This window comes from Pempheris klunzingeri, chromosome 1 (genome assembly GCF_042242105.1).
Source record: "Pempheris klunzingeri isolate RE-2024b chromosome 1, fPemKlu1.hap1, whole genome shotgun sequence".
Lineage (NCBI taxonomy): Eukaryota > Metazoa > Chordata > Actinopteri > Acropomatiformes > Pempheridae > Pempheris > Pempheris klunzingeri.
This window is the reverse complement of record NC_092012.1, coordinates 9,534,982-9,559,673: the sequence shown is the minus strand read 5'-3', so window position 1 is coordinate 9,559,673 and position 24,692 is coordinate 9,534,982. Positions and strand designations below refer to the sequence as shown.

The 24,692-nt window shown below is 41.9% G+C and overlaps 2 protein-coding genes across 2 annotated transcripts in view; both read right to left on the bottom strand.

The window, feature by feature from the left end:
* Positions 1 to 12,994, bottom strand: part of pla2r1 (phospholipase A2 receptor 1) — a 28,574-nt gene extending 15,580 nt beyond the window's left edge. The window contains exons 1-18 of the mRNA XM_070827790.1: positions 12,720 to 12,994; positions 10,842 to 11,222; positions 10,500 to 10,673; positions 9,722 to 9,886; positions 9,367 to 9,480; positions 8,807 to 8,956; positions 8,339 to 8,533; positions 8,079 to 8,242; positions 7,587 to 7,694; positions 5,685 to 5,797; positions 5,421 to 5,590; positions 5,066 to 5,274; positions 4,113 to 4,258; positions 3,090 to 3,174; positions 2,863 to 2,998; positions 2,735 to 2,770; positions 1,932 to 2,092; positions 214 to 278 (exon numbers count right to left, since the gene is read on the bottom strand). Coding sequence (XP_070683891.1) covers positions 214 to 278; positions 1,932 to 2,092; positions 2,735 to 2,770; positions 2,863 to 2,998; positions 3,090 to 3,174; positions 4,113 to 4,258; positions 5,066 to 5,274; positions 5,421 to 5,590; positions 5,685 to 5,797; positions 7,587 to 7,694; positions 8,079 to 8,242; positions 8,339 to 8,533; positions 8,807 to 8,956; positions 9,367 to 9,480; positions 9,722 to 9,886; positions 10,500 to 10,673; positions 10,842 to 11,222; positions 12,720 to 12,864 — 2,717 coding nt within the window. The 5' untranslated portion in view covers positions 12,865 to 12,994. The remainder of the gene's footprint in view (positions 1 to 213; positions 279 to 1,931; positions 2,093 to 2,734; positions 2,771 to 2,862; positions 2,999 to 3,089; positions 3,175 to 4,112; positions 4,259 to 5,065; positions 5,275 to 5,420; positions 5,591 to 5,684; positions 5,798 to 7,586; positions 7,695 to 8,078; positions 8,243 to 8,338; positions 8,534 to 8,806; positions 8,957 to 9,366; positions 9,481 to 9,721; positions 9,887 to 10,499; positions 10,674 to 10,841; positions 11,223 to 12,719) is intronic.
* Positions 12,995 to 14,071: 1,077 nt separating this feature from the next.
* itgb6 (integrin, beta 6) lies at positions 14,072 to 24,277 on the bottom strand. Its single transcript, XM_070850295.1, has 15 exons — positions 23,963 to 24,277; positions 23,566 to 23,645; positions 23,159 to 23,357; positions 22,816 to 23,062; positions 22,544 to 22,709; positions 22,229 to 22,390; positions 21,929 to 22,024; positions 21,570 to 21,659; positions 20,202 to 20,336; positions 18,429 to 18,846; positions 18,124 to 18,346; positions 17,535 to 17,629; positions 16,000 to 16,116; positions 15,748 to 15,914; positions 14,072 to 14,705 (listed from the first exon to the last, which is right to left on the bottom strand). Exons 1-15 carry the CDS (start codon positions 24,015 to 24,017, stop codon positions 14,610 to 14,612), a joined length of 2,346 nt encoding a protein of 781 aa, XP_070706396.1. The 5' UTR covers positions 24,018 to 24,277; the 3' UTR covers positions 14,072 to 14,609.
* Between the last annotated feature and the right edge of the window lie 415 nt (positions 24,278 to 24,692).

Sequence of the window (24,692 nt, the reverse complement as noted above, 5' to 3'; positions counted from 1 at the left end):
ATTAAAACGAAAGCCCTGCAGTCCTATCTTGAATTAGCAAGTGGCTGTAACCATTTGCAATCTCTACGTACGCAGTGTTCACTAGCTGCTTTTGTGAAATGGGACCCTGGCCGGTAACAACATCATACCTTTATTTAAGATTTTGAACAAAGTTTCAGCTGCTTTAGTGGCAGCAACAGGAAATGTTTAACAACAATTCCAAGACACACACACCTGACCTCCTCTCCAGGCTGGCCAATGGACAGGCCAATCCACCACTCAGTCGGGCCCAGGGAGAGCTGAGGACACACAGTGAAAGGAACAGAGATGAAAAAGAGCTTACTTCACTTTTACCCTCCTCCTTTGCAATCCAGTCCTCACTGGGCTGGAAGATCGGCTTTTCAGAGCCTCTCCAACATGAGCGGCCATTCAGGCGCTCTCCTTGGCCCGTGCTTCGTCTCTTTCATCGCCTTGTTTTGTTCCTTTTATCCCCTCACAAGCCTCGACACCACAAGAGACTTCTTTAGTGTGGTCCAAAAGGCCGCCGCCGAGAAACGGCCTTTCTCCTGCTCCCTGTGTGTCAGGGCACTCGAGCATGAAAGTGTCCACATATGAGGTACATTTTAGTTTGCCGATGTGTGTCTGTAAACACTTGAGTTTGTATGAGGAGTCAATTGTGTCCACACTTGTTAACGCACGAGTTTGTTTTTCACTGTGTGTGTGTGTGTGAGAACTGGTAGAGGACGGGGCCTGGTGGCTCTTTCAGTGGTGAAAGTACATTGCTTTGGCTGTGTGCACCAGCCCACTCAAAACAAACACAAAAAGCATTTATGCCCAATGGTCCTGGCTTCACTGTTGAGGGAAGAAGGGGTGCTGAGGGGGCTGCAGCATCCCCTAAAATCAGACATAATAAAAACCTCTTCATAAAAAAGTTTGAACTTCCTCCCTTTTTAAACAGGATTTCTGTGCGTAATGCTCGAGTACTGATGGTGGGAAAGAAGTTTGACTTTTTTATCCACTAATTATCAATATGTATGGGACTATAAACACATTGAGGTGTTTTAGGGAATTTTCATGTGTCCAACTAAATCAAAGCAACCAAACACATCAGGGCACTGGTCAGCCTGTCGGACAGACCCAGAGAGTTCAATCTAGTCAGTTAAGTAGTAAGTTGCATGAATAAAAGCCAATAGTGCAACAGGATGTGTGATTTGCTAATAGCTATAAATTGTAAAATATATCTGATAACTAGAACTTGTCCTAAAATTCTGAAGTTTGGCAGATTTAATTTCATAATGTTCATAATCGCCCCCATGATGGGTCACAAACCCTCGCCCGCGTCCAGGCGCCGTCCCTTCCCTCCTCTTCTCCTTGCAGTTTTCAGGCATTAGTTCAGTGCTCCTGCCTGTGTAGATTCTGTGGCTGCTTCTAAATTCACTATGTTGGTGTTCATGTTTGCACAGCATTTTGTATGACCTCATTATACAGACTTTCTCTCAGTACTCCCCCCCCCACCCCCATCTCTGGCTGACAGCCTGGCATTGTTTTGTTTCCTGAGATTAGATGTTGGGAGCATTTGCACTGGGAAAAAGACAAATAAATGTCTGATGCATTCACTCTTAAGTCAGCTAATCTCTAAAGGATGGTTTGAGAAGTAAAAAGGTTGGCACGATATGATTCACTAAAAAACCTGAGATATAATTTTGTTGAAATGTGGAGCAAACTAGTCGCAGATGTTATATTGTGCAATTGGGTACATATTTCAGTCTTAAAATGTGCTAAAGTTGTTTCATTCCCTCTTGAATAAGCTGTATTATTTTGTTAAATAAAAGAGTTTTTGAAATGACTAAACTGAACTTGTCATTTAGGATGTTTTACAACATTTCACAGAGATGGCAGTCCGATACTGAAATTCTGTGAATTCATGTACATGAGCAGTAGCTGTAACTGACCCGCCGCAAGCGCTCCTTGATGAAGTGCAGCTCGTCTCTGGAGTGAATGGACAGCAGGTAGGCACCCATCATCTGACAGGCCAGAGAGACGGCGTCCCAGTCAAAGGGCTGTTTCGCCAGCAGGTACTCAGCTCCGCGGTGAAACACCCAGGGCTCGCTCTCTGTGGGGGAGCCAGGAAGACAGTTAGAATACATATTTTAATAAGGACATTTTAAAGATATAGATGATAGCTGTAATGAATGAATACACTGGCCGATGCCGTTTCACATTTAATAACACCCAGAGTAGAAATATGGAGACATAGACGAATTTTCCAGTAATACTTCAGGGGCTTTTTAGAGCTCACAGAAGGTCTTATTTCTGGTTAGATGCTTACCAGAGGCCCTTTAGCAGATTATTTCATGACTCCGTGTTTCCAAAACAGCAGGTTAGAGGTATATACATATCACTGCACTCCTAATAAATTATGTCAAGTCTTGAATGAGGAAAAACTCATTTATCCAGAGAAGACAAATGTAGCAGTAGTAAAACTACAATACAATACAATATCAATATTATTAACTTAATATCAAGTGTAATAAGTTTGGGTTTGCTTTGGGTTGTATGTGTTCAATGATCAGTAAGCATTTTCTGCTGAGTGATAAATGTTAAACGTTAGTAGGTAATAAGAAAATTAATAGAAGAATGTAGAGGAGTAAATAAAAAATTACATCGTATAGTAATAGAGACATTAAGACTATCTACAAACTCTATAAAGTTTGTGTGTGCCAGAAGCCAGGAAGTAACTGAACATCCTACTTACGCTCAGTGTACCAGTAGGGTTTCTTCAGTTTATCACCTGCAATAAAAATGGGAGTTTAGGTAAATAGAGCAGGTGTGTGTACGTGCTGTATGTCTGTGTGTGGAGAGTGTTTCTGTGAGGGTGTTAACCTCTGGACAGCGCGCAGATCCACTCATGTTTGGCGTCACAGGGCTGCGGCATTAGGGCGTTGGTCAGGTCGCTGTACATAGCACAGTCCCTCCGGTCATCATCCTCGTTCTTGTCCTCTATGAAGGACGTCACCACCTGCACGAAAAACAAAGCCATAATGGAATGAATGTCGCCCTGCATTACAACAAAGCATGCGGATACTTTATGAACATCTCTGTCCACTTACAGGAGTTCCGTCGGACCATTCCCAGGTTCCGGGATGTTCAGGGTCTCTTTTGTTCAAACCCACCCAGAACCAGCGTCCCTCTGTTCTAAAAAAAAAAAAGAGTAGCAGAATAAAAAACACACTGCATCACAAATCTATCTGAGTAAGTATGACCGTTCAACATGTGAACTTTGGACACCTGTGGAAGAAATATATAATATATATACAAATATAAATGAAAGCTAATGGTTCATATTGTAATTCTGAGCAATGTTTGTTTATATATATATATATATATACACACACACACACATATATATATATATATATATATATATATATATATATATATATATATATATATATATATATATATATATATATATATATATATATATATATATATATATATATATATATATATATATATATACATACATACATACATACATACATACATACACACACATACATATACATACATTTTTTCTGTGCCATCAGAAAAACATTTTGAAGATTTGACGGCTTTTAAGTTTTAAAGATAGAGATGTTGTTATGCGTGCCTTCATCTCCTCTCGACTGTACTACTGCAATGGTCTTTTAATGGGTGTCAACCAGAAACCAGTCAACTCCACTCAACTAGCACAAAATATGGCTGCTAAACTTTTAACTAAAACAAGGTAAAGATTGCTGATTTTTATTCCTGTGTCTTTGTTTTTATTGTTTGTTGTGTGTAAAGCCCATTTTGACACAGATAAGCATAAGCATTATTATTAGTGTAAAAATAGTAGAAATCCAATATTGTCCTTAAAACCCTCTATGACTCATTTAGGTGTTTTTCCCCTGGAGGTGTTGTTTGTCTTTGTAAAAAAACGATAGACTATAAAACAACCCTAAACTACATTTATACTTCAAAAGAATATAATTAAGTTCTATACTTGCTGTTCTATGCAAATAAAACCTCAAAATATGACACCTCAACGAATGCATTTATCAGTTTCCATAACATTCCTGCACTGACGAGGCCCAGAGGGCTGTACCAACCCTTCAAACATGGTACTGAGGAGCTGCTTGACAAACACCTGCTCCTCATAGTGGTGGAAACTGGCCAGCTGAGCCCCGAGGGCCTGGCAGAAGAAGTCTGCTTCCACCCAGGAGCGCTTCATCAGGACTTTCTCGTCATGGAACACCTAGAAGAGCAGCGTGTACTGTCAGTTGAAAGTTACAGGTTAAATGGACAGCAAACATTGTCAATAAGGCTGTATAGATGCGTCATATAGATAGAAACTTTTTTTTTTCCTGCATCTTTTGATTTATATTCTTTGGATTTCCCCAGCAATTTCATATTTTTGCACATAATAAAAATAAGCTTGAAATCTCAAAATTTCAAATCTAATCAAAACAAATATTTTTGCCATTTTAGTAAATCTCATAACATTAATTTAGCTTTTCGTTTCTCAATTAAAATGTTTCTTTAAAATGATCAGTTCTTTGTTGTAAGCATCACAGTAGGTTTGTGGTTAGTACTGTCACCTCACAAACCCGCCCTGAGCCCTGTCTGTAGAGCTGGCCGACAGTTATTGAAGTAAAAATTGCAAAAAAAACAGTTCAAGTCTCTTCTACGTGAATATTTTCTGTTTATTTTCTTCATCTTCTATGGTAGCAAATTGGATCTCTTTGAATTTTGGACTGCTGGTTGGACTCTTTGACCCATGGAAGCTGTGAGGGGCATTTTTTGCTATTCTGACAATTAATCTAATTAACGTATCCGGTCCACAATGCACCCTGCCTGTCGCCCAGTGCATGCTGTGCTCCTGGCACCATTGGTGGGAGTCTGCTGAGCTAATGTTTGAAACTTTTACCCTCGTACAAACTGATGCACCGAGATAAAAAAAAGAGAGGTAAGAGAGGAAGATGAAGCTGAAAAGGAGAATCAGATACATGAGCCATGACGGAGAAGAGAGAGGAACACAGAGAAAAGATGAGGATGATCGCACCTTGAAACACAGCAGCAGCCCAGAGTGTGATTCCCACCCTGGAGGACAGGGGGCGTAGGCATCAATGTGGTGCTCTGGCACGTGGACGTCGTGGTAGCCGCTGATGCTCTGCTTGCACACTGACAGGGCCTTCTGGGACTTGCAGTTTTTTACCTCCCAGTGACCCAAAGCAGGGCCACCTGACATAGCAACACAGCCACCAGCACTGACTAAGGAAAGGAAAGGAACAGGAAAGGAGGAGATGAAGGAATTAAAAAGAAGTAGGGACAAACATGCAAGAGCCAAACCCAAAACTAAACACAATCACACCGTACTTAATCATAATTAGCAAAAACATTTTCCCACGACTGGCTACCTGGCTGGTGTTTGTTCCAGTTTGTGAAGGTGAGAGGCAGAGAGGAGCCATTGTGAGGAAGCCAGCTGTACTCTCCCATCTTCTGCAGGTCCATGAGGCCGATCCAGTATTTCAAACTACTGTTGGCTGCGCTCTCACTCAGCAAACTGTTGACGAAAGCCTGCTCGAACCTGCCAGCATGAGGAAGAAGACACAGAAGTTGAGGAGATGGGATCTAACGTTGCCACAAAGAAATATTTTCAACACGATAAATCATTTGTTTACCGGTTTTCCACAGTAAGGAGAGGAGCCTTGCAGTAATATCCCATTAGTGCATCTTCATAGCTCTGCTCATGGCTTGTCACCATGTAGCAGGAGTGGCCGTGTCGCTTCCAGCCCTGCAATAACAGCAGAAAATCCACTAATCAAACTCCACGCGTGCTCCACTCTTTTTAAACCGCAGCTTTTTTCTATTCAGCACCAGACAAAGACATTATAAATATATACAGCTTCAGTGCGGGACTTGAAATATCAAAACACACATGATAATGAATGTCATGGGCTGATGAAACAAATAGAGTTACAGGAGTCACAGAGTTTGTGCTGCAGAGGAAGTGATGAGAATTAAAGGAAAAATGCAAACTAAAATATACATGTAAATTTCTTACTATGAAAAGAAGACCCATCAGGAGTAGGACTGGGTATTATTCTCTATAAGATGTTTTATGGTGATTTCGTACTGACCAAACTGTGTCAATACCACCAGGTATCTAAAATTGCCAAACACAGAAAAATGACTTTGAGTGTTTCATCGAACTTGAGATATTTTTAACTTAAACTATTCTTTAATGTGAGAGATCCTGATTTAAATCCAAAATGTGTCCGTTTTTACCCTAGTTCTTGCAGGGTCACTGTATTTAGACAACTTTTTATAATTGAGAACTTCGTCTTCTTTCAGTAAATGAAAACTTAGTTTAGTCTGTTAGCAGTTGCATTAGCTTTAAATCCAATTTATAGGAAAGGCTGATGGGAATGCAATTAGGTCATAAATTACTGGGCATTTTTTATTTTAAAAGTCAGAGGATCACTAAGTTTTTAATCATTTATCCTCTTAGGGACCATAAATATCCATAGCAAATTTCACAAGATTAGTACCAAAATTCAGCGACCGTACTGACAACTACTACTATGTTCAGACCTACCCAGTCACAATCTGGAGTGAATGCTGTGCTGTGTTACATGTGCATGTGTGTGCAATTATGTGCTGGTTTGTATATGTGTTAGTCTGTGTGTTAGGTTTGTATTCCATCTAGCCCCCATCCTCCCTTCACTAACACTTAACATGAACTCTTCTAACTGTGTCAGGAGTCATTTTATCAACAAAATCAGACTACAGTAAGGATTTCACATTGTTACCCGCATTACAACATTATTGTACTACACAGACAATGAGAAGAAGACTTCAGTGGAAAATACATTTTTGTTTGCTAAAACACTGGCAGGAATCATCAGACACTGCTCAAGCATGTCCACTGATATTGTGCCTTCGGGGCCATTTTGGCCTCATAATCCTGGGCATGAAATAGCCAGATGACTCAGGAGTCTGATATTCTTGTAGACAGAGTCAAGGAGCAACACGAATGCCAGACAATACGTCAGCAGTCGAGTGAATCAGCTCATTGTGCTTCTGAAGGGGCAGCTCGCTCAGAAGTTGAACTGCAGCAGGCGTGTGGCTCCGCCTGGTGCACGTCCTGATCTGTATGGAGCTATTGTAACACTGCGCAGCACATAATTTGTCTAACAAAGTTAAAAATACGACCCTTCAATTTCAGTCAGAAATCAAATTTTTCTCAAGCACTGCATCGTCAAAACATTAAAATACAATTTCACCAAGTCTTTTCAAGCAAATCAGCATTTGCCATTTGTCACATTTGTACTTAGATTATGGCCTCTGATTTTTAGGACACAACTGAGATCAGCGCTTTTTTTTATTTATTTATAGGAAATTAAGAAGATTAGGTGATCAGGTGTTCTCGATCCCGTTCTTTAGCGCAAAAGGTTGAGCTATTCTTCAAAACAGAGCCGCTGCTTGACAGGGTTTTCCTCGTCTCACTCAAAGACTCTTCAGCCTCTGAGTACGTGTTGGCCTGGATGTTTGTGCTTCTTCTAGTGTGTTTATGTTCCTACCTCAGGACAGCCCTCATCCCAGGGTCCAGGGTGGCGAGGATCCCCGCTTTCCTTTCTACACACAGCAGGCAGACGCTCATCACATGACACCAAAAGCCAGTTACCTTCCTGTGAAAGAAGCTCACATTTTACCCTCGCAAGGGGCAGCATATGACGGTTGCATTCAAACATTAGAAGGGGATTAGAGCTAAAACAATTACACACTGAATTTGATAACTGATTAATCGTCATTCAATTTAAAGCGTTTGATGTCTCCAGGTACTCAAATGAGAGACATGGTGCTTCTCCTTGTCTTGAATTATACTAAATTGACTATCTTTGGGTTTTGAACTGTTGGTCGGACAAAACAAGACATTTGAAGAAAACCTTAGGCTCTAGAAAACTGCGATGGGCATATAGACCAAACACTTAACCGAATAATCAAGAAACTCTAAACTCACTTATCATAATTGAGTTTTTATGTAAAAGAAGCACCAACACAGGGTTTCCCACCTTCCTGTCTACTTTGGCGCAGAGTGTCGTGTCCGTTAGGTTGTGAGGGGGGTGATACTGGTGCCAGAGAGTGAGCGTCACCGGTGAGCCATCAGACCACTCCACAGTCGGCGAGGATACCTGTTTCCAGAGACCGATCCACACCTCCCTACTCTCCCCAGATGCTGCACACACCACGGCATTCACACAGACAAAATAGTATTAGCATCCCCATGATATGTCGAACAAATACAACTTCATACATCTGCGGTAATCCTTACAGTTAGCCAGGAGGTTGAGCAGCATTTCCACCTCAGACAGTGAGTGCAGGCTGGTGAGGTTTGCCCCCTGGGAGCCGCAGGCCCGGGAAGACTCCTCCCAGCTTCCCGCTTCTGTCTCTGGCAGAAGCCGGTAGCAGAAACCATTATGAGGCCACCAGCCATCAGCACACTCTGTATGGATATACTGCCAGTTCTCTAGAAGAGGAAGAAGAATCAGGAGAGGAGAGCAGGAGAAATGAGAGCAGGATTGACTAGAAAAACAAATTTTTACAACACAGATTCACAGCAGACATTGTTTTGGTCTAGCCACCAACAGCGCAATAGAGAGGAAAGTCTAAAGTTCACTCCCCAGGTGTGATGCAGCTGTTGAGGCCAAGAGCTACAAGAGCTAAAAAAGCCTCTTGTACATTCACTCACTCCTCTGAAAGTGTTCAAATGCTCATGCGATGTGCGTGTGCACGTTCTCACCAAGTGGCTCGGCGCTCCGGGTGTCGTTGGGCGTCTTCTTACAGATGTAAGGCAGCGCAGACTCACAGGAAAGACTCTGCCAGTGACCCTCGTAGGCTGAGTTGTAAACTCCGCACTGCCTGTTGTCCTGTAGCGGGCTGGCAGGCAGAGCTGATGGGAGACAGTGATGTGACGGTTCAGTCACATTTTTACCACTTATTTTTATCCCTTGTGTTTGTGGACATTGGTTTTACTTCCTCATTGTTTAGGGTCCCCAAGCCCCAAATAAATTGTTAGCATCATTTGTGTAAGACCAAGAAAAAAACTATTTCATCTGATGTTATTAAACCCCATTATGTAGAATAGCATTATGCTGAGCTTGCACCTTTGATAAAGGTCACACACTACATACATCATTAAAAAACATTCCTATTACACCAATGAAAAACATATTTAATGCTTTATATGTTATACAGGATAAGAAAATATATAATTTGTATATTCAGGTTCAATTCATCAGAAACTGTCTCATACAGACGTTGCCCTTTTACTCAGAACTGGAGTAAACAAATAATCAGCACCTGTGGTGAAATTGACCAATGACAGAGGTGCTCCATCAGACCACTGCCACCCCCACCCGTCCTTCAGGTGGTTCAGCCCGATCCACACCATCACTCCAACACTTGCAAGTCGATCTACCGCAAGATATAAACGCAGGAATATTGCATGAGTTGTCTTATCTGATTTCCATATGTCTCTGTGGTATTTAAACATTATCAGGACAGCAGATGATAAAATAGTACATAAAATAAACACAGTGGTGAGACAATACCTGAAAAAGATGGAGGGAAAGACCAAGACCCAATCTGAACTGTTTGTGGATGTTTCACTCAGCAGCTTTACAGTCCCTGTATTTGTTTTCTACTTGATGCCTACCTCTGATGTACCTGTGCTCTGCCAGGCTGGTGATGCTGAGCAGATTTCCACCTTGAGCCTGGCAGGTTGACAGTGCCTGGCTCCAGGTTAGGATGGTGTAGAGGTTGAACTGGTAACACGCCCGCAATTCCTGGTTTGACTCCCAGAAATGCTCGCAAGTGAAATCTATGAATAAAGTTACAAATAAAAAAAAAAAGGTAGTAAGGAACTACTAAGGAAAGAGGTGACATGAGTCAGTATGTGTGTAACATGCATCGTCTGAGGAATAAGTGAGCATACGGCAATAATATTAAAGAGGCAACAAAATGACGCTGAAAAAAGGACAACATGTTTGCATATTATTATATTGGTTTTTTTTTCTTTTGAGTCAGATAAAAATGGGAAGAATTTCAGGAACATTTCCTTTCAAAACCAGAGGCATTAATGTGTTGCTATGACAGCCGCCACTCTTCTGGCAAGGTTTTGTTTCCACAAGATGTTGGAACCTGGCTGCAGGGATTTCCCCTTATTCAGCCACAGGAGGCCTCTTGGATTTCAGCACTGATGTTGGCTGATAAGAAGTGACTCACAGTCGGTGCTCCAGTGCCTCCCAAAGGTGTTGGATCAGGTTGAGTTCAGGGATCTGTGCAGGTAAGTCAAGTCCTTCTACACCAAATTGATTATGGGCCTCGCTTTGTGCATGGGTGTATAACCAGTGTCCAAAAACGAGGTGTCCACACACTTCAGGCCATGTCGTGCATTCGCTCAAGTTCCTTGAGTATCTATGCGTCCATTTTACCTTGCACCGGACAGAAGCCCCATCTTTCGGCCTCATCGTAGCGAGTGGTGGTAGCACACCACTGAAGATGGTCCTCGCGCCCCTCAGTCGTGCACTCAAAGTACCATTTGTTGTTGTATTTAAAAGGTAAAGCGCAGGGCATGCCATGTGCATTTCCCAACAAAGTGTGGATTTCTGCAAATAGAACAGAGCCAATGTAATAAAAAAAACACCCACTATAATTTGCACTGACTTATATCTTGTGCAGACGAGTCAGAAATGAACGAAGATGGTTATTGTGTTGTTTAGGTGCGTCATATGTCACCAGGGACACCAATATGTCACCGTATTTTAGGTGTTTACCTTCATATGGATACGAGCAGGGCCCCTCGCTGGGCGTGTTGTACCTTTTCCACACATGATAGGAGTTTTTCTTGACCACCACCAAACGTCCGGCCACAGCCACCTTCCACTGGGACGCCCCGTACAGCATGTTTCCACTGCAGCGCCACCACAGCACGGGGAGGGCCATGTCGCACTCGAACGTGCCGAGAGGCTGCGTGGCGTCCGAGACGTTGAGGCCCAGGCACGTGCTGGTGCCCAGATTGAAGAGGCGGTGTCGGGAGACCCACTTCCACAGCATGCGGCGCGTGGGCCGCTCGCAGTCCTCCAGCACCAGGTTAGAGCGATCCACCGTGATGCAGCGTCTCAGCGGCTCGCTCTCCAGGATGAATAGACCCTTTTCTGGAGAGGGAGAGATGGGTGAGAGACGAGGTGGGTATGGAGAGAAGACGGGTGAGAGAAAACGGTGGAGCAGTACTCAAGCTAGATGAAGGCCTTTCAAAACGAACAAAAGTCTTTGTGTAACTGGATACTCGGACAAAACAGCGGATGTATACTGAATGTACACAAGTGGCAGTGATGAAAACAGATGGAGGAATGATCTCTTCTTTCATGTCACTGCGTGTATGTTGCTACATCTAAATTATATGCTCACACTGCCTGTGAAGTTGGAAAGATTGTTTTAAAAACCTGTTCATCCTGTTCACAGTCGGCCTGAGAGGAGCTTCAGTGTTTATGTGACCAGAACTGTATGTGCGGGTGTAACGTCAGTGTCCGGATGTCCGTCCTCCGTGTTTACACTGGAACGGACAACACGATAACACTAACACACACACACACACAACATTAGATTGTGAATTGGGGGGAGCGAGTGTGATTAAACGTGATCAGATCTGAACTAAATAAATATAATGATCCTGTTTTTTTCTTTTCTTTTCTCAGTTTCTCAGCACAAGGTGACGTTCAAATTACTTGTTGTGTCCAACCAGCAGTCCGAAACCCAAAAGTATTAAATTTACGGTTACGTGAACAGATAAAAACAGCTGGAATCTGATAATATGAACCTTTTTTTCTTTGATTGAACAACTATAACGATAAATTTATTAAGAATCGTTGCAGATTAATTGCCTGCTGACTGACTAATCAATTTATCAGTTGTGTCAACTCAAATTCAACATGCAATGATATGAAATATAATAAAAGGCATACAGTCACTTACAACAGGCTCAAATCAGTTTGTGTTAAACTATTGGTTTTATTGATTCTCATTTAGTTGACTAATTCATATGCTGATTAATCATTTCAATCATTTCACCCCTATTGCAAACAATGTCACGTGTTAACCAGTTTGTTGTTCAGTCCGTGCTGTATTAGAAATAGCATTCCAATTTGTTTTATAATGTTAATTTAAAGTAATTAATTCACTTAAGGGACAACAAACCTGGACAGCACACATTTCTACTCATCAAAATTAACTCATACAGAAGGGGGGGAGCTTCCATTAAGCCTCTGAGTTGTCCTTTTTTTTTTTTTTTTTTTTTTTTTTTACAGATAATTAAAATAACTGTTGGTGATGTGAGCCAAGCTGCAGCAGCAGTGGGGCTCAAACTGTGGCTCAGGGGCCACAGGGTGGGGGGGGGGGGACTTGAGGATGCTTTAAAGTGGCCTCCCCTGGAAACTGAAGAATAGTTTTAAGTTCAATCACCATCACTTCACAGACAGGACAGCCTATCTGTGTTGCATGCTGATATGATTATCCTGCTCTGCCCATTCTCAGCTCGGGTACAGTTATATAATGATCTACCATGTTTAAGACAAAAGGTGCAGTGTGGACTTATTTTGCAGGGGGCTCATTCACGCTAAACAGAGGACCAGCTGCAGCCAGATGAATCAACTTACTGTAAAACTCCATGAGCTGGTTTTTCTCCAGGACCTCATCGTCCTCCTCGGTGAAACACGAGCAGCTTCTCGCCAACAACACAGTTGCACAAATGGTCGCGACAGCAGCCACGGAGCAGATTAAACGAAACGACTGCATTAACATTTCGACGGCGGGGTGCAGAGTCCAAGTGCAAATGTGCGCACATTCCGAGGATCCTGGTCAGAGAGAGAGAGAGTATTTCGGGCTCGTTGTTTTTTCCCTCATAGAAAACTTTGGCCGAGTGAAGTTTTCCAGCGGGGGACCAGCGACGTCACGTCTGACGGAGGAGCTGCTGCTGCTGCTGCTCTCCGGTCTGCAGGCTGCATTCCTGCTGCCTCTCATTTCACTGGGACACACACACTCACACACACTCACACAGTCACACACACACACATGAAGCAGACTGATTCACTTACACGCAGGCTGACAGGCTGATCAATGCCACTTAATACTTTCTACTCCTACTTTTGGGACATGTTGTGCTTTTATACTGCAATTACATGACAGCTTTGGTTACTTAATAAAAAAAAAAATTCTGCATTAAAAAACATGAAGGACTTCTAATATGTGAGGATTTATTATAACTACCTGGCACAAGTACAGCTAAGATAGATAGATAGATACAACTCTGTATTATTATTATTATTATTATTATACCTACATAATTTTTTGCATGAAAAACATGAATAATTTCTAAAACTAAAACTACCTGAAACAAGCTAAAATTATTTGTCGATAAATAGATAGTACATTTATTCAAACACGGTAAGAACAAATTCAAGGCACTTGTGTTTTTCTTTCTTTTCTTTTCATACCACTTGATACTTTACATACTCCACTTCATTTAATAGAAATACTAAGATTGAAAGAAATAATAGAAATGCTGCACTTTTACACTACACTTTATTTTACAGTTACCACTACAATTATCCGACGGCTTTAGTCACTCAACAAATATATTTTTGCTTTGAAAATCATATGAAGAGCTTATAAAATATGTTTTATTTAAAAAAATTAGTAAATATATAAAATAGTAACAAAGTAAAGTACTAAGTATATGTACTTAGCTACATTCGACCACTGATTATAATGATGATGATGTCAGGCTCTACAATTGTTTCCACAGGCTGACAAGTATTTCTAGTGGCGTGCCCCTTTAATCTAAGTTCAGTGCAAGTACATTAATATAGTTCTTAAGTGAATGCATTACTTTTCCATAACTGCCCTGGTAAGAGAAAATAAAGGGAAAGGGTTTCTCAGTGCCACATCCAATCAGTGTATCAATATCTGTCAGGGGATTCGAGAATTACGTTGAATGCTGAAATTATCATTTCACAACAGGTCAAAATTCAACTTTATTTATGTGCCATGCCACTAGAAAACTCAATTATCAACAGCGAAGGCTCAGCCTTGCTTTACAATATAAGACCAAACAAACACAATACTTAAAAAATCATAATCATTCACCTGCATATAAACATTCATTAAAATAAAACAGATTTTATTCAGTAGTAGACCACTCGTAGTGTAGACTCCTCCGTTCCAAGTTGCATGTTACAGTAGATATCGATGTGTTTTAGTTTGTAGGTTCGTGCAACAGGAAAGTGCAGTGTTTAACAGTACATCGGCAGTGCACTTTTACAGCAGCAAATTCATCATGTAGTGTTCGTCTGTTCACAGTGTCGTCCACTGTCTTACAACATCTCTGAATCAGCACAGAGATTCGTACAAAAGCAAATTCTAATACAAAATTTTCTCTCTCTCTATCTCTCTCTCTCTCACACACACACACACACACACACACACATACAGACACACACACGCTTAAGTGCACTCAGGTGTTGGTTTGCATTGCCTCCAGTTCATCATCAGTAGTGATCCAGTGTTATAATCTTTTCTTTATCGTTCTTATAAGTTACATTTTTGAATGTAGACGTTGAGCTTCTGAACAGAGGGTTGATTCCCTGGGAAGAGACAAACATGTGGAGCGCTTAGCATTCATAATCACTTTGAATTAACCAGATGGAACAACGGATCTTTAAAATATTGTCCACTGAGAACATTACAGCTAGAATATTCTTTATTTTTATTATTCTTTACAATTAGCACGAAAAGACCAAAACTAGCGATGTTACAATCCTTCCCTGAATATCAGCCTGTCTCTGGCCTGTAGTCCAAACCCCATTCGCTCCTACCGAAGACGTAAATCTTTAAAAATAAAAAGGCTTTTAAAAGGCTCTTTCCTAAATTAGCAGGGCATTCTAATTTTTAGAGAGCTGCTTTTGATCTTGACTATTTACAGCAGCATGATGGTGAAAGAGGGGTGCCCATTTTCAGCATAATGAAGGAACATGTCACCCTGTGTAACGATAAATATATTCTCGTATACTGTAAGAAAACTACTGCTAACTGACTCTGTTGTAACTTTGTACTTCCTGTTTGTCTTGTCCAAAGCATGGTGGGAACAGTAGTTCCAAAACAAAGAACATGCTTATCCACCAAATTGAAGTAAGACAAATTTTTTTACATATATATATTTTTGTTTTTATACTTCAATTAAAAACAAACCGAGTTGACCAAAGTGCTGAACAAAATTATCGAGCAGCCCAACAATATCAAGTAAAACGATGCATGTAAATCAGATGCATAAAAGGCACAAATATTGGTGCCAGGAGCACGATAGCAACAAGCAATGGCAAATTTGAAAAGTTAATAAAATACAAGCCAAGGCAATACCAAGATATGAGCATAATAATAAGACAGAAGCAGAACAAAATGTAATTTAACCAGTAAGATCAAGTTTCATTTTAGTGGATGAGCAAAATTTTGCGTGTGTTATCTGCATATGCACCAAACTGGCCTATAAAAACAATGGAGGTCTATGGAACAGAGCGTTATAATACCAGGATCGATTCAGTGTAGGTTTTGGTGTTTTCATGGTATTTTTTGACGATTGAGGAACATATAGACTGAGTTTGACTTTTTCTTGTGAGTTTAAAGCCTTACCGACTGCCACTTTGCCTTTGACCTCTCAGCCTCGAACTTGGCCACCTCTTTGCGATCGTGGACGGACACCAGCACCTTCCACACACCCAGCAGGATCAGGCCAATGCACACGACGGAGAGGGACACCCCCAGAATAATCATGGGGATGTCGGGAGGCTCCGGGCAACCTAGGGCGGGACATACGATAAAATGAGACTCTAGGCAGAACTCCATTTAGTTTTTTTCTAATTTCTCTTTTGTTGTAAAGCTTACCATACATCTGGAGATTGTAGGCGGTGTTCCCCGTCTCACCTCCGACCACATTAAAAGAGATCCAGCACTCGTTCTCCGTCATCAGCGTGCATTGGATAGGAGGGCTCTTGTCATAATCTGAGAGAAAATGAGAACATGCATATCCATAAGGAAGGCATGAATCCATCGTATATCATCTTCCCTTTGCACATTGTGCTGAAAATGTAAAAGGATATACTCGCTTCTGTTGTGCTGTCAGTGTGATTTCCATATCAAACACTACAATCTGGTGTGTGTGTGCGCTTGTGTGTGGACCACGCCATTGTATTTCACATCTGAAGCCTGAAAATCCTCTGCGATAATCAGATATACCTCTCAGCTTGCACACGAATAGCGGGTTTAAAACAATCTCCTCCATAAAGGAAGACGAGGTCCTTTGGCTATTCACATGCACTATAATAGCTCTGCCTGTACGACAAGGTAAATAATATGTTCCCCATTGTCCAGTGCTGCCTGAATGGACATGGATGGTGTTGTGTTAGAGGGGGTGGTGGGGGGGTTGGGTGGGGGGTGCAGGCTTCAGAGAGACACCCGAGTCGATGCAGGTCAGCATTCCTACAAATCTCTGACCCATGGGGAAACTTAGCATGGCCCTATGTTGATACCACTATCAAAAACACTGAGCTGAGATGGCAACCAACAAGCATTTACAGCACAGGTGAAAGCTCACGCTAAGAGGCTGGTGTTTATGGACTTATGGTACATTTCTATACCGTTAATGTGGGTACAAATCCTGTAAAAAAAACAAACAAAAAAAACAGCATAATTCTGTAGAGATAGACATTTCCTTTCAAAGAATTTAACTTTAGTACGCTTACCCTGCCTTATCACTTACTTTGTATATTTCAGCTCATTAAAAACCTTTGCTTTCCCTCCTGGTACCCATTGTTTTCATTTCATGCCAGTGCGATATGAATATCAACTTGCATAGACATGCTACAAACTACAAATCCTGCTTGGTGATCCTTCAGAGAGAAACTTTGGTGACCTTCATTGCTGCCAGTGTTATATCATTGTTCAAGGACTGTTTTGAAAATCCTTCCTTGATAATCACTTCCAAGAAACAACCTGATATCTAGGTTTTCGCTGCCAAAGCTATGCATTCCTCTGCTGCTCTACAGTATATCATCAACATACTGTATCAATCTGATCTCTCTCTCTCTCTCTCCATGTATACATATGTAGCATTGCAATAAGCAACACGCAAACATCATTTCTCAAGTTTTAGATTTCGTAGGTCCCTATCAGCTGTTCAAGGCAGCAATGACCAAGAATTTTCTCACCCAAAAGATGTTAATGTTGCATGAAGGGAACAAATATTCCCTGTGATACATGGACTATCTGCTCTTGTACTGAGCCAATACTAGAGTTGACAGTTTTGATAAAAACTAGAAAACAGTTGTATAGTCATAGTTATAAGTTTAAGTGTAGTTATAAGAAGGCACATTGTATTATTTAAAGCAGCACAAAAACAGGTAGATTGGTGAGTCCTTTACCTGCTGTGGTGTTGATGGAAATTTTAGGGGTGTTGCACCTTTGATCACACAACTCATCATTGTCCTTATCTTCCAGATGGCACTCTACACAGGTCCTGGTGTTAAAACAAGTGGAAAGACAAAAGTTCAGGTTTTCCTTAGAGACAATAAAGCACCTCTCGGGAAGCTAAAGTTGAATGAGGCTTCAATCACCGACACAGTGAATACAAAGAAATCCCAGTGTTGGTCACTTATCACAGTTTTCCCAAGGCTTCACTCACTCTCTATCACCCGTCTCCCTTATAACAGTGGTATCAAATGGCACTAGCCCTGACAGCTGCTTTACAATGGAGAAAGGAAATCTCTTAGTGCTGTGTTGGGGACATTAGCTCTCTTTTGATGTCACATGGAGGGTGTAGACACATGTGAACAAGGGGAACAGAACCTGATATGGCTGCACTCAAAAGAACAGACAGATCATGTGGCCTCAGTAGACAACATCTTATATCTTTCAGGTAAAGAAACAACACTTACAGAGGTAAAGCCGACAAAAACCATCACATTACGCCCTTTTCTCCTCAATGAGCCGATGGCACGAATTTGCTCTCACCTTGCAGAGCTACAGACGTCTCCACATGTGGGGCACTTCTCACACTTGTCCCCAGATGCTCCAGGCACAGAGCAGACGCACTGGCCGCACTCACATCTGCCCCGACCGCTGCAGAGAGCACCGTCCTCTGACGTACACATCTCAGTGCTGGTGCTGCAGTTACAATAGTCCCCTGTCCAGCCGCTTTCACAGTGACATTCCCCGCAGTCACACACTCCGTGGCCTACAGACACAAAATCACTTAAGCAACAGCCTCAACGCAAAAACATGTGAATAATCTATAACATTCATATCTCATCACTCACCTCCACAGAGCTCCCCACGGAAGCGGACACAGGAGTAATTGTCACACTCGCAGTAAGGTCCGTAGATGCGTCCAAAGCTGGATGCATGACACACACACTGTCCGCAGTTGCACTGCCCCTGACTGCTGCATATCTCCGACTCATTATTTGCAAGGCAGTTACTTAACAAAACGCTTTCCTCATTGCATTCGCACTGCGCTCCCAGGAACCCCGGATGACATACACATACGCCACACTGGAAAGCCCCCTGGCCCTCTGTGCACTGGCTGCTGTTTGCTTCAGGAGGCTGCCGGCAGTCACACGAGCAAAGAGACTCCAGTTTCACCTCCAAACTGTCCTGTAAGCCCACCGGTTTGAGGGAGAAGTGCCGAGCTCCGGACAGGCATCCTGGGAGCCCCACAGACACGTTGAACATTGCCTGAGGAGAAAAGAAGAGGTCCCACAAAAAAAAAAAAATTTATTCAACTATGAATGAATGTATCCAAAGCCTGATACAGCTTATTCCTCTGTGCTATAGAGCACACTCCATTGTTGTTCAAAATATATTAAAAACACATCAATCGGCCACATTGTTGCATTGGTCGGCATCATTCATTACGGAGAACACGGACGCTGCAGTTCAGTTTGAATAAATCACACATAGAACAAACTGCTGACATGAATACTCACTGCAGCATGTATGTATGTAGGCTATATTAATCCACTTGTGAAAATAGTCCCTAACAAATGCACTATTTACTCCTCTTTGAGTATCATTTGCTAAAAACACAAACCACAGCATCCAGCTGTTTTCAGAAATTAATAAGACAATAAGACAAATTAAACTTTGTATGTGTGACTCAATTTCTAACAAAAACAGAAACTACTGAGAGATGAACTGACGCATTGTTGGTTTTGGTCTTTTCAAGAGTTTTATTACCAATAAAAAAAAAATCTAGAATACCAGCAGCTTTATCATTAAATTCAAATTAAAGTTAAAATTAAGGATGCAACTAATGTTATTTTTGTTATCAATGTTCTCTCAGTTAATTTCTTGATAAATACTTTTTTGTTTTGCCTATACTATAGGCAAAACAAAAAACTAGGCATGCCTATATTATACATGAAAACAGCTTGACGAGATTTCATCAAATTTGACTCAACCAACAATTGAAAAGCCAGCCAGTTTTATTATCATAATAGACAAAGAGAAGCAGAAATTATTCACATTTGAGAAGTTGGAACCAGAGACTGAAAAATGACTGTAACAATTAATCGATAATCAAACTAGTTTCCAATAAATTTTCTTTTGTTCCATTAATTAATCAATCAATGAATCATTGCAGCTCTAGATAAAGTAGAGAGCACATACAGCTTCATGTGACAGTGTCTCCTGAACACACAGTAAAATTGATGCCTTTTTACAACTCAAAAAGGTTCAAACTTAACTTTTAATCACGGAGGCAAAAGCTCAGAGGCAGAAAATGACCTCCAATCTGTATTTACTAGGACTTAAGTTATGAATTCCATCAAACTAAGCTTTTTAACTCTCATGAAAACTATAGCTGAAGAGTGACCAGCTTTTCCTCTGAGAAACACTGACTAGCAGATTTGACTACTGTACTGCAGTCCCATCTGGTGCACACAAACAAGTCATTCATCAGGCAGACTAGATTCAATACTCTCACATAGTTTGTTAGTTACCCACTCGCGCTTGTGCGCTTTTAACTGCACAAGCCCACATGAAAGGTGTCATACAAATACAGAGAAAGAGTGATTTAGGGCAAAACTGACCGTCTCTCCGGGTTTGATGTTGGAACAGCGTTTTACATCTGGGAGGACAGACCCATTCGGGCAAATGGCTGTAAAGGACAACTGGAGCTCTTCTGTGTCTCCGAGGACCTCCAGTTCGATCTCTGATCGTATTTCCTGGAATACAGTACATATGAACCCTGTATGGAAACGCAATCGGCAGAATAGACCTGGTACTGAACAAAAGGTTTTCCTTTTGGCCCATCATTCAAGTTAATATGCTGATTTCTATCATCATACTGTGGGAATTCCAGGATTTTAAGTTGAATTACACTTTCACCCTGTGCTGACCCGTGGCGTGCTGAGACTGTGTGAAACCTCTTATCTACCTCTCTCTTTTTGGGTGAGTCATCATCCCAGGTGTGCTGGGGCTGTACAAAGCACCTGAGGAAAGAGTGACAGCTAACCTCAGCTGGAAGAAAGACTATGTTTGACTGACTAATGAACTCTGTGACGGACTGTCTGGGTGCCAACAGAGTGTTAATTGTGTGTTTCCTGTAGGCCTGTAATTGTACTGTGCCTTCAGCGTTGCTAAGGAAGAGAAAACAGGGGGATGTTCATGGGATACACCCAATTTAAAGATAGATTAAAGTAAAGTCGGTAAAAACAGAGACAAAAGACTTAACTGTTATTCAGTAAATATGTTGCAGGGCATTTAAAGCGCTGTGGCTAAAATATCCATCCACTAATAAACAAACTTTAATCCAAAATTGCAGGTATATGTAAATACAAGTCGTCCGTCTTCTATCATTAAATATCCCTTAAGAACCACAACTGTCCACGATCAGTGCGATACCAAGGACTCCTCTCTTCAGAGTGGTTAACGTGGCAGAGACTAAAAGAGGGTGTCAAAGACATGACTGATGAAGTAATTAGAGGACTGCAGACTCGCAACCGCTCACCGCCGCCAGGGGGGATTTACAAAAGGATGCCGAGTGCAAAAGGTAGACTGAGAGAGATAGAGAGAGAGAGAGAGAGAGAGAGTTGGGAAGAAGGAGTAAGTCAGAGACAGAAGAAGGAGGTGATCAAACAGCAGAGACAAGCAGAGACTTGTCGTCAAACATGCTGATGCAAAGCACCGGTGTTGGGGGGGGGGGGGTGGGGTGGGGGGGGATGAAGAATGAAAGAGGAAAAAAAAAATAAGGCACACAAAGGGTTAATTCACGCGCATTATGTATGTGCTTTGGTTGTTTCACTAAAACACCTGATTATCAAGTGGCTCGATTAAATCGAATGTAACCCAGCTTTACTGCTTTTAAAATGGCAGGTGTTTTCTGTCTCCTTCCTTATTCCCAGTGCCTGCACACCCAGCCTACCCGCACATCCAGATCACCAAGATTGTTTATTTACTTTGTATGCTGTTACAATCAGTTCCAGGATGTTCCGCGAATCTGTCGCCAGGACTCCAACTGTGGCGCCAGGTATGACATTTGCATAGTTCTGTGAAGAAGAAAAAAAAAACAGATTGAAGGCAAAGTCACTGTTATGAATGTGGGCAGACTTAGCTCACAGTCCCCAAAGCAAGGAAAAGTACGCAAAAGAGCAGGGAGGAGAAGAGGGCTAGTTCTAACAGGTTGAATGAGAATGCAGCTCCATGAATAAATACGCTAACCTCAGTAAACATTGTGCTCGCACAAACACTAGCATTTTTCAGTGCTACCCATTCTACTGACAAGAAAGTAGTACTTCTGGGGGAAGGAAGCTGTTACCTTATAGTTATGTTTCTGGTCTTCTGTCACGGCAAATATCAGTAGAATATTGTTCTCCACCACCTTATCAATCAGCTGACCAAGGGTTGGATACTCCTGAAAAAAATAAAATGGTAAGATGTCAATAGTGAATGTGCTGCAGAGCAGTGACGATTCATCACATCTGACCCAAGTATGACTCCTGAAATGGAAGTTGTGAAAATGAGTCAGTCACTGAATCAGCGTAAATGAAGAAAAAGGGGAAAAAAAACTATATTTCTACATAAAGCAAAAGATTTCTTTTAAAAGTCTCTCTCTTACCAGTACTGTGGACATGGAGTATTCATTGTTGACGTCCAGGTGACACTGCCCATCGTTGGGAATCACGATGCCGGCCATCTTACTGTCCATCCCCAAGTGTGAGTCAGCATCACTGACAAACACCAGCAAACGCATCGAGTCATTCCTCCAGCCTATCTTGTCCTATCAGGAGACACGTTATGTTGCTTATCCTCCATTTTATAACATCAGGTGGTGAAATCAACTGACTGAGCAAACAATAAAGTTGACAAGACAGAATCGTAAACTGACATCAAAGTTCATGTCTTTTTAGAAATTAAAAAAGAAAAACCTTACCCCGCAAACAGCTGCCTGCATGACGGCATCAAAGCCGCCCTCTGGCACGTCGATATTTGCAGATACACGCTGCTTTGTGATTATCTCATTGAACTTGTCCGTGTTGCTCGTCAGGGACAGGACGTGTTTATAGCCAAACGCAGGCAGGCAGGTGGAGCCTACACCGCTGCAACACAGCAGAAGTCAAACACAAAGGTTTGAAAATAAGATTCTTTGGGATACAAAATGACCGACCTCAAGTCCCTGGTCTTGTTTTAATATTTATGGTATACCTGCATGGGTTGCCCAGCTCTTCTTCTGTGATCTTGATGAAGGGCAGCATGGGTTTCTCCACAAAAGAACCAAAGCCCATGCGAAATTTACTGGTGAGGTTGGCCATCTCTTTAGACAGAGAGGAGCCCAAGTCTTTGATCATCTCCAGATCATCGATCATGGACGCCGACAGGTCCATCAGGTAGTAGACGTCCACAGGGTAGTCCTCTGTGTGCTGAATCTTGACCTGGAAAGTCAGCTGACTGCCTGCGCAAAAACAAAATCAACGCCTATCATTGTCTGAAAAATGAGGAACCACTTCTGGAGGAAAAGCCTCAATTGAAAATGCGCTGGGTTGCCTACCAGGCCGCAGTGTGAGTGCCATTTTCTGTGGGGAGATCTGAGTGCTGTTAACGCTGCCTGTTTTCTTCCCGAGCGGGAGATCCTGCAGGATCTGGCCTTTGGAAACAGGGAACTGCAGCTGGTCTCTGGCACATCCCTTTTCTAGCAACACATCCAGTGTGTCACATCTTTCGCTGACTGACCACCAGTCTGTGAAATTCTAAGAGTTGAAGGAAAAAGTCACACGCTGTGCTGTTTGTTGTTGTTTGTTTCGTAGGATGCCACAGAATATTAGTTCTAACACCGTAACCGAATGCAAACATCCAAACAAACAGTGTGATTTCGCTCATCTGTGCCCACAAAAAACCCGACATTTCTGAATGCATGGTGGTCACCTGCTTACATGTGACGATTTCTTACACGCTTACCTCCTGTGTGCACCAGGCACAGCGAGAACTGAGCTGCAGACAGTCTTCACAAGTCACAGCACTGCCAGCTGCACATGATCCTGCAGTACACATGAACTCAGTTAGTTGTGTCAGCATGTCAACATCGACCGGAGTTTCTTCCAACAATTTTAAGTCTTTTCCAGGGAAGAGATTTGATTTTTTATGAAATGTATCAAGATGTTGGACCTGATGATTTTTTTTCTCTAAAAGTTTAATTGAAGATGTAATGCATTGATATAACTATTATAGCATATAAAAATGCTTTTCAAAATAAAACATGCTAACCAGTCATAAATACCAACACAGCATTTATGGTGTGCTGTTACTCTTTGACTGCACGTTATAAACACGTTGCCCTTGATGCAGCTCTGCTTACCCTCCACGGTGTTGATCCAGTACCGAAGAATCAGGCTCAGCAGTATAAGCCCCATTAGTCCGTGAGGTTACTGGTTATGAGGAAACAGAAGAAGAATATTTCAGGTTGTCTCATATTTACAGGAGTGAAACATATCCAGCGTCATGCCTGCGCTCCTCGGCCGTGAGCAGAGTACAGAGCAGAGCGCTGCAGTGCCGCACTACCTGCATAGGAGAGGAGGAGGAGGAGGAGGAGAAGGAGGAGGAAGAGGAGGAGATGAGGGGCTGCGCCTACCTGCGCTGCCTTTTATGTTCCTCACTTCCGTCCAGGTGAGAAAGCGAGGCGGGCGCGACGACGAGTCAAACCCACATGCGGACATGCTGACCGTGTTGTTTCCCTTTTTTTTTTTTTTTTTCTCGTTTGATGATGAATCAGACTTTTTTTTTCTAAGAGATGCAGTGTTGATGTTTTATGAATGCATGATTCTCACAGGACAGCGACCCACTGCTATGGATTAAACTACCCAACAATATATGAAGCACTTAGACTGAACACCTTCAGCAGTAAACTGCAGAATGCACATAAATGCTGCAGTACTTCAAAATCATCCCTTTTTTCTGCATAAAGAGTGCTTTGGCTTTTGATTTGTTAAGTAAATGTTGCTGATAAAAACGTGCATACTTTTACTTGAGCAAGGTTTTGAATGCAAGACGTGTGTTGGAGTATTTTCATTGTGTAGTATTGCTGCTTT

Excerpts from the sequence above, each read along its gene's own strand:
- itgb6 (XM_070850295.1), bottom strand. The coding sequence starts at position 24,017 with ATGGGGCTTATACTGCTGAGCCTGATTCTTCGGTACTGGATCAACACC. Across the intron at positions 22,391-22,543 it reads TGCAGGCAGCTGTTTGCGGG|GACAAGATAGGCTGGAGGAA; the intron begins GTAAGGTTTTTC and ends GTCTCCTGATAG. Across the intron at positions 18,847-20,201 it reads ACATCAAACCCGGAGAGACG|GCAATGTTCAACGTGTCTGT; the intron begins GTCAGTTTTGCC and ends TTTTCTCCTCAG.